General features: G+C 47.4%; 1 protein-coding gene across 3 annotated transcripts in view; it reads left to right on the plus strand.

The window, feature by feature from the left end:
• Nucleotides 1-13,228, plus strand: part of CFAP92 (cilia and flagella associated protein 92 (putative)) — a 1,690,090-nt gene that overhangs the window by 474,721 nt on the left and 1,202,141 nt on the right. For all 3 annotated transcript variants that reach the window (XM_069643961.1, XM_069643959.1, XM_069643958.1), the window contains exon 5: nucleotides 8,013-8,126. In XM_069643961.1, the coding sequence (XP_069500062.1) occupies nucleotides 8,013-8,126 (114 nt within the window). The remainder of the gene's footprint in view (nucleotides 1-8,012; nucleotides 8,127-13,228) is intronic.

Here is a 13,228-nt window from a genome sequence, read left to right on the forward strand (position 1 = left end):
CCCATAATGCCTGTACTGGGGTAATTATTTTGTCCCAACCAATATGTCTGTGAGAGTCTTTCCATATCTGCGCGATGTGTGCTGTCATATTCTGAGGGGGTGAGGGTTTCAGTTTCTGGTAGAGGCATCCCAGTGGGGACATCTCCTGCATCGCAGCGATTTCTGCTCAGATATGGAGTAGATCTCCGTTTCCATTGATGACTGCCATTTGACTAGCCCAGTAGTAGGACTGTAGGTGTGGTAGCCCAATACCGCCCTCCCAGATGGAGGGTTGAAGTGCTATCCGTGGGTGCCCCCACCCCATAAGTGTTGTAAGAGTGCTATCGATTTTGAGGAATTCTAGGGCTGGTATGTGGAGTGGGGCATTCTGCAGAATGTATAGAAAGCGGGGTATGGCTAACATTTTAAATAATGCTGCTATTCCTAATGGTGTTAATGGGAGTAGTATCCAGTGACGCACATCTCGCATAAATCTCTGTGATCAGGTGTAGGTTCCTGGCCACGTATTCAGAGAGGTTAATCGTGATCTGAATGCCCAGGTAGCGAAAGTATTCATTTCAACATGGTATGGGCAATTCACTGGGATGATATTTTCTGCACTCCCGACTGGGAAGAGGATGGATTTGGACCAATTCACCTTTAGACCACTGATGGACCGATATTGTTTCAACAACTCTATAACCACGGGGCAAGAGTGGACCAGATCTCCCAAATACACAAGAGACCCTATCTTCCTTGCCTTCCCGCCATTGGAACCCCTTCCATGACGGTGTGTATCTTAGCAATATAGCCAGGGGTTCCATAGTCAGCACAAAAAGCAGTGCCGACAGGGGGCATCCCTACCTTGTTCCCTTGCCCAACTGGAATACTCTCGAGGGCCATCCGTTCACCCTGACTTTGAACCTATCCCATAAAGGATTCTCCAAATCCCATCCGGAGCATAATTTCCCAGAGGGACTCCCAGAAGACGGAGTCGAAGGCTTTTTCGAAGTGGACCGCTGGGAGTGCTAAGGGGTCCTGGAGGGTAGGAGCTCTTTCTAGCGCCAGATGGAGACTGCAGAGGTTCATGCTCGTGGATCTGTGCGGCATGAACCCACACTGGTCCGGGTGGACCAATGAGATTATTACTTTATGCAATCTCTTTGCTAGTATTTTTGCCAGGATTTTGGTTTCGTCATATCAGTCTATATGAGCTACATCTCTCGGGGTGCTTGCCTGGTTTTGGGATGACAATTATACCTGCTTTACGAAGATCAGCGGATAGGGTCCCCTGCGCTTTAAAATGTAGGAACATTTTGAGTAGATGCAGAGCTACCTCATTCCCTCCCAGTTTTTTCCATATGTCAATAGGAAAACCATTGGGTCCTGGTATTTTTCCCGGTTGTAATTGTGATATAGCCAGTGCGATCTCGTCTTCCGTAATATCCTTTTCAAGGAGGGCTGTTTGTGTGTCGTCTGGACGGGGGAGTGTGATCTCATCAAGCACCGTGGTGTCTATGGGCTCCTCTGGGGGTTTATACAGTTCAGTATAATAGGTTGCAAAGGATTCTGCAATGTCGCGGTCAGTTTGCAATATCTCTAAGTTGTCTGGTTTAATTTCCCTGACTTGCCGATGGCCTTCATCCCTTTGTTCCAGCAAGGCAAGCATTTTACCTGCTTTATCTCCCATTTCGTACAGTCTCGTACGCACCACCGTGTGTGCCTGTTTGGCGTTATCCAAGGCTATATTGCGGAGACATCCTTTGGCTAGTAGGAGGATCGATGTGTGTCGGGCGAGCCTGTCGCAACATATGTTGCTATTTCTGTAGCACATCTTGTTCTGCTTCCAACAACGCCTATTGGCTGTTCTTCCTGTGAGCCGACATCGAGGAGAGAATCTCGCCACGGAGGACCGGCTTACATGCTTCCCATGGTGTTGCCGGGTTATCCACTGATCCCGTGTTTATCTCGAAATATGTGGACGTAGCTTTTTCGATGTGTTCAATAAGGTCTGGGAAGCAGAGATTGTAGCTATTTGGGCACCACGAGTGGGGGGAGCGGCCTATCTGTTGTGAGTATCATCATGAGGAGAGAGTGGTCTGAGATGCCTCGCAGGAGTAGAGTTGCATCAAATGCTCTATGTACGTCTGTTGCCGGGAGAAAAAAGTAGTCCAACCTTGAGAGCGAGGCGTGGACTCGAGTGGTATGAATACCCACGTTCCTCCGGATGTAAATCTCGCCACACCTCACTCAGTAGTTATCAGAGAAGGGGATCAGTTATTATTGAGCTTTCCCCTTCGCACTGACCTTTGAACGTGGAGTGGCGGAATATAGGATACCCAGTGGGAAGGAGGCACAGCATGTACTGCAAGCGTTGAAGGACATGGATTCAGATCTGTAAGCTCGACCAGAAAGTGGGGGAGGGCCCAGTGAGCAGAATTGTAGAAACACATTCAAGAAACTGAATACCCCATCCCCAGTGAAGTGGCATGGATGAGGGGTTAAGGAGCACATTTTTGTGTGGGGTCCTAAGGGGCTGGAAGTACCTTGGGTCTAGTGGGGTGGAGGGGTGGATTGAAGCAATGAGTGGGATGGGAAGCAACATTAGTGGACTTTGGTGGCCCATTGCATAATCGGCGTCTCTACCTTGGAGGGAGTTGTTAGGGAGCGGGGGTGGACAGGGGAATGGAGGGAGGCAGGGGGAGTGAAGATGGGGAGGTTGGGGAGGGACTTGTGCGGGGGGAGTTCTTACTGAGTTGGGTTTGAAACGTTCTTTGAAGGCAGAGTCACGGTTGGTTTTTGGTGGTTATGGCAATGGTTTTTGATGTTGAGGGTGGGGCTGGCCAACAGGCTCTGGATGGGGACCCTCAATGTGACGGGATTGAACTAACCAACCAAGCGCTCTTTGGTGGCACGGGAATTCCAGAATAGGGGGTTAGATATTTTACTGGTACAGGAAATTAGGCTGATCACAGGGGAGGAAAGGCGAATACTTGGGAGGAAGATGGTCCAGATATTGTGGGCCTTCGGTTGGAAGGTTAAAAAGGGGGAAGTGGGTATAAGAGAAGGCGTATGGGGGAGATGAAGGAATGGCAGACGGCTGATGGCAGAGTGCTGTTAATTTCGTGCACTATTGAGGGGCTGCAGATCACGGTGGCCACAATCTATTGTCCTAACCACGGACAATCAAGATTCTTCAGGGAAGCCCTAGCAGAGATACTTCGGGAAGCCAGGGGACTACTTCTTTTGGGTGGGGGGGCTCAATATGTGGGCGACCCAGCAGTGGTTAGGAGTGGTGGCAGGCAGGGGCAGAGGGGAAAAGGGGCACAGGCGGGTTGGCGTTAGGGTGTCTTTTTGGAGGAACAAGGGTTGGCGATGTCTGGAGGGAATGCCACCCAGGGGTTAGAGGATGTACCTTCTTTTCCCCGCTACTCGGGACTAGGACCTGTTTTGACCATTGGCGTGGGCAGAGAGAGCGCATGGGTAGAGTGCCAGAGTGTACATTGATCCCCATCAGTTTGTCAGACCACGATCTGATGCAGATAACCATCTCCACGCTGGGTCTACATACAAGGCAATCCCTATGGAGTTGTAATGATACATTGCTGAAGGATTTTGTGTTTTTGGGGGATATTAAGTCTGCAGTGGGAGAGTTTCAACGACAAAGGAGAAGTGGATCTGTGCACAGTTTGGGAGGCAGCCAAGGCGACTTGAAGGGGGCTCTTGATAGCAGGAGCAGCAAAAAAAAAGAGGGAGAGGACCCTGGTGGCCGAAAGGTTAAATAGGGTGATTCAGTCCTTCGAGGCAGGTGATGAGGGAATGTGGGAGGCAGTCCTGCAGGGGAAACCTCATAGAGGCTAGGGACAAAAGGAGGGAGTTGAAGGAATTGGAGGTGGGTAAGTGGTGTCCCATTTACAGTTCCTGCGTCAAAGGTACTACGGAAAGGGAGACGAGGCTGATGCCTTATTGGTGTTGCGCCTCCGGGAGCAGAGTGGAGCGCTGGATAGCTGGTATTGAGGATGCTCAGGGCACACTACACTCCGCAGCAGGTGATATCGCACAAGAGTTTGCAGCCTTTTACAAAGACCTATACAGTGAGGAGGGGGTGGCCGAAGGAGATCTGGAGAAGTATTTGCGGGAGGTGCCTCTTCTCAGCTGAGTGGAAACGAGGTGACGGAATTGGAGGGCCCCATCACCAAAAAAGAGGTACTTCTAGCTATTAGGGGGATGAAGTTGGGGAGGGCGCCGGGGGATGATGGGTACAAAGCAGCATTTTTTAAAGCCCTGGCCAGTGTACTTGCACGGCACATGGTGAGGCTCTATAATCATATCCTCGAGAAGGGTTGGGCACCCGTTTCTTTTAGACAGGCATTGATATCAGTAATCCCGAAGGAGGCGAGACACCCAAGGTCTTTCAAATCATACCGACACATCGTTCTCTTGAATGTGAATGCGAACATTTTTACGAGAGTGCTCTCCTCCCAATTTGATCATGTGATGCCCCGTCTGGTGCACTCAGACTAAGTGGGATTCATAAGCAGTAGACAGAGGGCTGATGCACTCCGGAAGACTTTACATCTCATGGATGTTGTGAAGGACCAGGGGGGCAATCTGACGCTGTTGGTCCTTGATGCAGAGAAGGCCTTTGACAGGGTAGACTGGGGCTTTCTCCGCGGGGTCATGCAAAAGTATGAATTTGGGACTAACCTACTGAATGGGCTAAAATTGCCATATTCAACTCCCATGGCGCGAGTGGCAGTTTATATTCGGGTTGCAGAGGGGTACGAGGCAAGGTTGCCCACCCTCCCCCCTGCTGTTTGTATTGTCAATGGAGCCCCTCGATGAATGATTAAGGCAGCCCCGCAAGTGGAAGGAATTTGGGCCGGGGACAGGAAATTCAAGTTAGGGCTATATGCTGACGATGTCCTTTTACACCTCTGCAACCCACACATTTCAGTCCCAATAGCAATGGCACTGATTGGGGAATATGGGTCATTTTCAGGATTTTGGGGGATCTGGCAGAAGTCTGTCCTCTTCCCTTTTGGTGAAAGGGACATTGAGGCTCTCCGGCCGCTGGGGATGGAACTTCAGCTGGAGAGGATTCGGTGCCTGGGGGTCAGGATTACCAAATCCCTAGAGGTGGTGCCAATTATCCCCCACTGCTGGAATAGTTATACAGAGATATGGCGGTGTGCGGCAAATCCACCTGTTCATGGATGTGCCATTTGAATGCTCTCAAAATGAACCTCCTCCCGAGGGTCCTGTATGTTTCAGATGTTGCCAGTTAGAGTGAAAGAAGGGCTGTTGAGAGAGGCTAAGCGGTGGCTACTTCGGTTTTTATGGCGGGGGCAGAAGCCAAGGGTGCCCTACGACACTGTGGTGATCCACAAGGATTGGGCGGGTGGGGTCTCCCAGACCTGACACTGTTCTATAAAGCCACCCAAATGAGGGCGCTGGTGCCGCATCTCTGTGAAGACAATGACAAACAGTGGGTTTTCCATGGGATTCAGCACCTATATCCAGCAACGGTGAGAGTGGCTCTGGGTTCCGAGAGAGCAGGTCCCTAGGCAGATGCAAGAACACCTGATACTGGGGCTCCTGTGGAAGTTGTGGGGGAGAGGACCCGGGAGGGAAGGGGTTATCATCACATGGGCATTGCCACAGACATCTAAGTGCTCCACTGATTAGGGACAACATCCCCAAGCCGAGCGATATCAAGAGTGGTTTGAGGCAGGGCTGGCTAGGGTTGGACAGCTGTGGGTGTTTGGGTGATCATGATCTAAGAACTAGAGGCAGCACTTAACATTTGGAAGTTGTCTGTTTTCTTATACCTGAGGCTGAACTGGGTGCTCACTGCAGGGAAATGGAGAGAGTCAATTCAACATGAACTCAGTGCGACATAAAATATTTTGGACACGCACAGATAGAAGAAGGGGCTCATTTCAAAGCTCTACAAGGCACTGGTGGAGGTGGGGGTAAGCAATGTGGAGGGGCTTCGCTCAAGGTGGTAGAGGGACTTAGGAATGGAGCTGGGCGACTGCCTTTGGGTTAAAATGTGCAGGAAAGCATTCAAGACATTGATAGCGTGTCAAAATAAGATGCACGGAGTGATACTGCTATACAGATGGCAGTATGACTTGGTGCAACTCTCTAAAACGTTCCTGTCAGTGAGTCAGTACTGTTGACATGGGTGTGTGGAAAGAGCAGAAAACTGGCATATGTGGTGGGGGTGTCAGAAGGTACAGATTTTCTGGCCGGAGGTCATGGGATGGATGAAAGGGGTGGAGGGGTTCAACCGTGCCCTAGATCCTATGCTGGCACTGGTTGGCCTCGAAAGATGGGGGGAGGGATGGACGGCTCTGCCTCACATGGCCCACTTTCTGCTGGTGGCGGCTTTGGCCTGCTGGGCAAGGTACTGAAAAAGGGAGAAATTACTGGAGTGGGGTGAATGGGTGGCCAGGGCCAAAGCTATTTATCTAATGAAGAAGTTAACTGCGGCCCTCCATGGGGAAAGTTTGGGGCTGGAGGAGTGGTCCTGTTTTTGGTCATCATTTTCAAGTGGGTCAGGGTGAGTGGTCAGCCCGGGGGAATGCAGCGCAGCCCCAACAGCAGCTATTACTATGCAAGTATGTGGATTGGACCTTTGCGGAACTGTTTTGTATTTGAGGGATTGGTTTGGTGGATGTTCAGTGCCCGGTGTGGGGTTTAAAAGTTTCGAGGGGGGGTGGAGGGGCGGAGGGAAGGGTCGTTGGGAATCGAGGGGGTCATTTAGGTGGGACACAAATTGGTGCACTACCCAAATTATTGAAGGACGGCTGATATTGTGGGTTTTTGTACTTCTTTTTGTGTGATTCCAATGAAAATGTGTATTTAAAAAAAGAATTGGGAGAAGGCTAATGCATGGAAATTCGTTTTTATAACCTTTGTAAAATCTAACAAAGAAGGCTATCTAATATGAATAAATAAAGTGTTCCAAGCTCGAGGAGCTACTGCCGATAAAGCCCATACTGAAAGGCGACCATATTTTAAATGAGCCTACGTAGATCACCCTGGCTGCAGGGCTATTATCAGACCTGTATGCCACTGAAAACTGTATTGCACATGCTCAATCCGCTGTGAAAAATGTCGCAGCCAAAGAAAAATCGGAAATAGAAAAGGACCTCAGTGACTCTCTCCTGTTGTAGCAGGTTAGTGCTGTGAAGCCTCTTTTAACGGGAAGGTGCTTCAAATCTGTATGTGTATCTGAGAGTTCAAAGAAAAATAGAAAAGGAGACTTGCAAAATGGAGCTCTTTCTTTTTAATATGTCTTTGGGTTCATGAATTGTTTCAATTCATCTTTTTATTTTCAGCTTTATATTGAAAGTAAATGCCAGTATTCTTGACTTTTTCAATTACTGAAACAAAACATTACAAGTATTAAAAATGTGTATATTTAGGAACACAATCTACTTTTGATGCAGTGTTAAAAGGTGTACACTGAGATTTAAAATATAAATTAATAAAAGATGAGAAATGCAATTTCACACCTTGCTCCAATCCTGCTAATAGGGATCTTAAAATTCTGCGAGCTCAGATGGTACGTATAACCCTAGGGTCCTGTGTTCCTTATTCCTCTTAGCATTTAATGTATAGTATCCATAGGGTGGAACTATTGCAAACTATCCACATTTGCAACCAGTATTTGGTCACGCATTTGGATAAATTGTGAGTGATAACAAGTGTGTGAAATATTTAACATTTGACTAATGTAATAATACTTATATTGGAATTCGAAACATCATGCTCCCACAGACACTAAATATGGCAAAATGTAGCTATAACATTCCTTAATGGCTCAACAAAAATGGCACTCGCTTAAAATACCATGGGAATCAGTTGGATTATTAACGTAAAGCATCAACCTCTACTGTTTAAAGAATAGCAGGTCCTGTCGAGGAAAATATTTCTAAGGAACAAATAGTGCAAATTGCTGAACTAAGCAAAATGTGATGAAATGATTAGTTTGCAAATATTTCTCATTTTTCTTTTTGAAGCAGCAACAAATGTTTTGGTTTTAAAACAAAGAAAATTATATGAAGACGGTCAACCTCCTCGTAGCTTTGCTAGTCTCAAAAATGCATATCTACCTGATCATAACAAAGGAACAGGTAGGTGACCTACAAATGCAAGACAAATACTTAAGATACTGCATGATTTGTGTGCAAAACCAAAATGTTTTATATAAAATGTCTTGTGTACGAAATATACTGTAACTTTTATGTTCTATATGAAGGTGAGGAAATGAAGATTTTTTTTCCAGCATAGCTTATAATTGTGTTGATTTTATTAGAGGCAAAGGCAAGCATTCTGCCTCTCCATTGTTCAAAACCCACGCAGAAGCACATCTTAAAATAACCGTAACCATAAACAGACATTTTCGAGCATTCGTGAAAGAACATTTACTTTCACATAAAGAGTTGCTTTATAACAATTTTACAATTGACAGCTTCTTCAATTCATAAGATCCGTGAACGTCCTACCAGGGTCCTTTTTTTTGCAATGAGGGCAGTGCAACCAGCAACCTTAACTTGACAAAAAACAGCGAAGCCCAAAACCGCATCGAACCATGAAAAACGCAACGCCTGCAAAAGCTTCACCGCTATACCTTAAAGGACAGAAATAACTCCATTGGGGCTGGCAAGCAAGAAGACAAACTACTCGTCCAGTGTATACACTATTGTGAATCAATCAAGAGAGAGAGACATAGCCTTACATAGACAGTCATTACATATGAAAATATTCATCAATCTCACGTAACACTTATACATTTCCATCATTAGCACTTTATTCATGTGTCGGAATTATGCTCACCTCTGTGTCTTTAATAGAATAAAGACTTTCTGTAAGCTCTTCTGGAGAATCTTCATTCTGTGGCAAGATCAGAAGTGAGCATTATGCTTGCTCGAAACTTTCTCGCCACTACCCAACAATGCTTTTGAGTAGATTGTATTTAAATAGAAATCCTTAAACACTCCCACCAGTGTGTTTCCTTCATGAGATGTTTTAGCATAGCACCCACCAGTACCGCTTTGGACATTGTAGCATCACTTGTCAAACAGACCGAAAATGAAAATATTCACTCCCACCTGATAGTCCAGCAGACCCAGCAAGCTAACATCTGGAATGACACTGCACGAAGAGGCTTTCTGTCAGTGATGAGCAACTGACCCTTTTTATCCCGTCATCCCGTGAGGAAATTTCCTCTGTCAGGCCAATGCGTAATATAAGTCCTGAAACTGAATTCAAGTCCTAATGTAAGGTGCTGTTTGGGGCACACCTATGCAAAAAACTTTGAGCATTCTGCAAACTAACGGATGTTATCTGTGAAGAATCAGATGGAATTCTCCCCAGAAACCTGGTCTGGAACCCTCCTCATGTGGCCAGGGAAAGGCAGGCCCTTTCTGATCCAGACCCTGGGGGTGGTGTACTGCAGGAGGATTTCATGGGAGGTGGGGGGACAGACCAGGAAGACTGGGATGATACCTTTTCTAACTTCCACATAATCCCACACTTTTGATGTCATTTTGCCAAACTAAGGTAATTAAATCTACCCTTAAACCATGCAAGAAGTTGAAAAACCTGACTTTGATGAAGTAAACAACATGTCCCAGAATCCTATAGGGACTTGGACAACGAAGAGGACTAAAGAGGCATGTAGATGTAGTGGTCAGGCAATTAAACCTAACAGTGTTTGAGAGGGTCAGGCAATTGGAAATTACACCTGAAGCCAATTGCCAAACCTGAGAGGCATAAAAGGCTGCAGCAGGAGAAGGGAGGAGCTGGAGCAGGAGTCGGAAGGCTGGAAGCAGTAGCATGAGAGCATGAGGCTGGCAATTCACAAGGAAGTGTGATAACAGAAAGGACGCCAGATTCCACCTGCAAGTTCTGAGAGGTCCTGTGGTCTCAAACCCTTCATTGCCGTGGCTGCACTGAGGAAGACGTGCTAAGAGTGGAGCTTTCCCCAGATGCGCTGTGTGGCTGTAATGGCAGAGCTGTGATCATGCGGAAGCTAGAGGCCCATAGCAAAAGGCAAGCCGAGGGATTGAGGAGTTAAGTAGACTCCCAATTGGCTTGGCCGCACTGGAGACACCCATGTTGCAGAAGGGTGTGGGTCTCAAGAGTGCCCCAAGTAGTTGTAGCAGTTGAAGTCGGGAAAGTGAAGCAGCCTGCAACCGCAGTGTTCCTAGAGCCGGTGAGTGAAGGTCTGTGTTCAGGTTCACTCAACAAGCCTTGCCAGTAGGTTCAGAAACGAGTATGAGCTGTTCGTCATTGTGAAAATAATTTTTAATAATGGAAATGTAACAAGCGCATGTCATGAACCCGTTCGGATGGCGGTGGTTACCACGGTTATGGCTTTGCCGCCATTGATCGGTGCCATCACGCTTCTCACGTTGCTGCTGTAACGTTCTAGTGGTTTTCCTGCTCGCCTCAGCCTTAAGTATTTCTTCCCAGCTTTCCTTGTGGTCTGCGCATTGCAACCGATTTAGCTCTGCTCCTACGGTCACACGCTAGTTTTCTCCTCTTTCGCTTCACACGAAAGCCTGCCTTTCCTATTGGTTTCCATACTTGTTCTTACTGCCCTTCTTTTCCCTTCAGTTCGGCACGCTCCCTTTGCGAGTTTCCCGCTCTTTCCTCCTCTTGCCTCGTACCTGCTCAGCTTGTTTACCCTTTTCTGTTCCTTTTCTGCCACCGCCTTGGCTTGTCCCAGCTTGGAATTTTCTTTCCGCTCTGTAGTGGACATTTCGTGTCAGACACCGCTCCGCACATTGTTGTGCTCTCTTCCTCTTACCGCTACCTGCCTCCGGCTCCACTTCAACAGGGTTCTACATTCGGCGCAGCCTTGGACTTCGGATTCAACTGTACCTGTTGGCCAGCAACGAGGGATATTCACGGGGGGTTTTTCCACCTTTGTCTTTTTCCTCCATACATTTCCTGCTTCCGGGACTGCAGTCGTGGAGTGGTCCAGTTTGGGATCCACCACGGCTACTTCTCGTAACAGGATCCAGGCATCAAAATCGAAGGACTATCTGGCTCACCGACAAGGAATCAAGGAGACAGACTCGAACAATCAGGTGAGGAGAGTGGTGATTCGAGGGAGGACATTGACAGATTGCAGCGCAAAAAATCTACGATGGGCACCCGAGAACAGGTTCAGGAACAGATGCAAGAATTGTGGAAGGCAGTACAAAGCCTTTCTCAAGAACTACAGACAGTTAAGGCTGAAAATGTGGTATTAAAACAACTGATCTCTAATCGAGAACAGGCACCTCCTGAGCTACCTCCAAGTGCCCTATCGTCAGGCAAATTTGATGGTTCTCCGAAGAAGGTCAAGGAATTCCTGGAGGCGGCTACGGTGTACTTTACATTCAGACCCCGAATGTTTTCTACTGATCAGGCAAAGGTGGGATTTCTCATCTCTAATATGATCGGCAATGCTCTTGTCTGGGCTACTCCTTTTGTGACAGGAAGTGACCCAGTTTTGCAGGACTATAGTGGGTTTCAGACCCTTCTTAAAGATACATTTGAGAGACCAGAACTCACGTACACTGCTACCGAGGACGACCGAGATGTCAGACAAGGGTCCTCCGATGTTCTTTCATACATCACCACCTTGGCTGCAGATGCGGGATGGGTAGAACAGGCTCAGTATGCCATTTTTCGTAGAGGTCTTAAGGAGGACATAAAGGACGAATTAGCCCAGTTTCCTCGTCCTAAAACATTCTCGGATTTGTTATCTGCATCACTACAGATGGAACATCGTCTACAAGAACGACGTCATGAAGGAAGACGTTACAGAGGAAGTGTAGCAGGCAATGAGCCTCCGCCAAGTTCTTTCTCACCTAAGTCTGCTTCTCGGGATGAACCCATGCAGATGGGAAACACTCGGTCTCCACTCTCCTCTGAAGAAAGAAGACAGCGAAGAGAAAGAGGGTTATATGCTTACTGTGGTTCAGACAGGCACCTTCACAAGGAATGTCCTGAACTGCCTCAACGACGATCGGGAAACGAACAACCCCGGAGCTAAAAGGGACGAGTGTCCGGGGGTTTTCAGATGCATCCAGTCCTTATGTGTCTTTGTCTGTTTCTATTAAAGTAAACCAAGAAGATTCCAGGTTGATGGTGGTCAGTGTCAACATCCAGGTCGGAGACAAACTGGTGGATACCTTAGCTCTCCTGGACTGCGGAGCTGCAGGAAACTTCGTAGATACTCTATGGGCCGACAAGGTGGGTCTTAAGAGGCTACCCCGCTTGGAAGATCAGAAGGTGGAAGGAGTGGACGGTACCCCATTTTCCTCAGGACTCATCACGCAGACCACCAAGACCCTGGAAATTAAAATCTTTCAGCATACCGAAAGAATAAGATTTGACATCATCAGGGTGGCCCATTTTCCGGTCATTCTAGGAATAGCCTGGCTAAGGAGACACAATCCTCACATTGACTGGGTCTCTAACCAACTAAGCTTTGAATCAGAGTACTGTAAGAAACAATGTCTTCCACACCAGTCTTTCACCAAGCTACAACCCGCTCCGGCTTTATGTCAAGAAACCTCAAGCATACACGCATTGCCACATTACTGTGATGATTTTCAAGAGGTATTCACAGAGGTTAGACCTGCTGCATTACCACCCCATTGGCCGGAGGACTGCTCAATAGACCTGGAGCCCAACACTTTGGTTCCGTTTGGCCGGATGTTCTCATTATCCCAGACAGAAAGGAGTGCTTTACGCACCTATCTGGACACTAATCTACTCAACGGCCTCATTCAACCCTCAAAATCTCCTGCTGGAGCTCCATTGTTTTTTGCAGCTAAAAGAGACTCAAAAGATTTGCGGCCATGTATAGATTACCGGGGTCTCAACAAGGTAACGATCAGAGATCGCTACCCTATGCCCCTCATAGCGGATATCATAGAGGCAGTACAAGGGGTACAGGTATTCACCAAGTTGGATCTGCGCAATGCTTACCATTTGTTACGCATAGCTGAAGGGGATGAATGGAAGACTGCTTTTCATACTCCTTTCGGGTTGTACGAATATAGAGTGATGCCATTCGGATTGGTTAACACCCCAGCAATCTTTCAAAGATTTATGGACCGCATGTTCTCTGACCTATTGTATGTTTCGGTAATCATTTACCTGGATGATATATTGGTATACTCCATCAACAAGGAGGAACATGAAGAACAGGTTCTGAGGGTACTGAACCGTC

This window comes from Ambystoma mexicanum, chromosome 2p, assembly GCF_040938575.1.
Source record: "Ambystoma mexicanum isolate Mex_15411 chromosome 2p, UKY_AmexF1_1, whole genome shotgun sequence".
Classification (NCBI taxonomy): Eukaryota; Metazoa; Chordata; class Amphibia; order Caudata; family Ambystomatidae; genus Ambystoma; species Ambystoma mexicanum.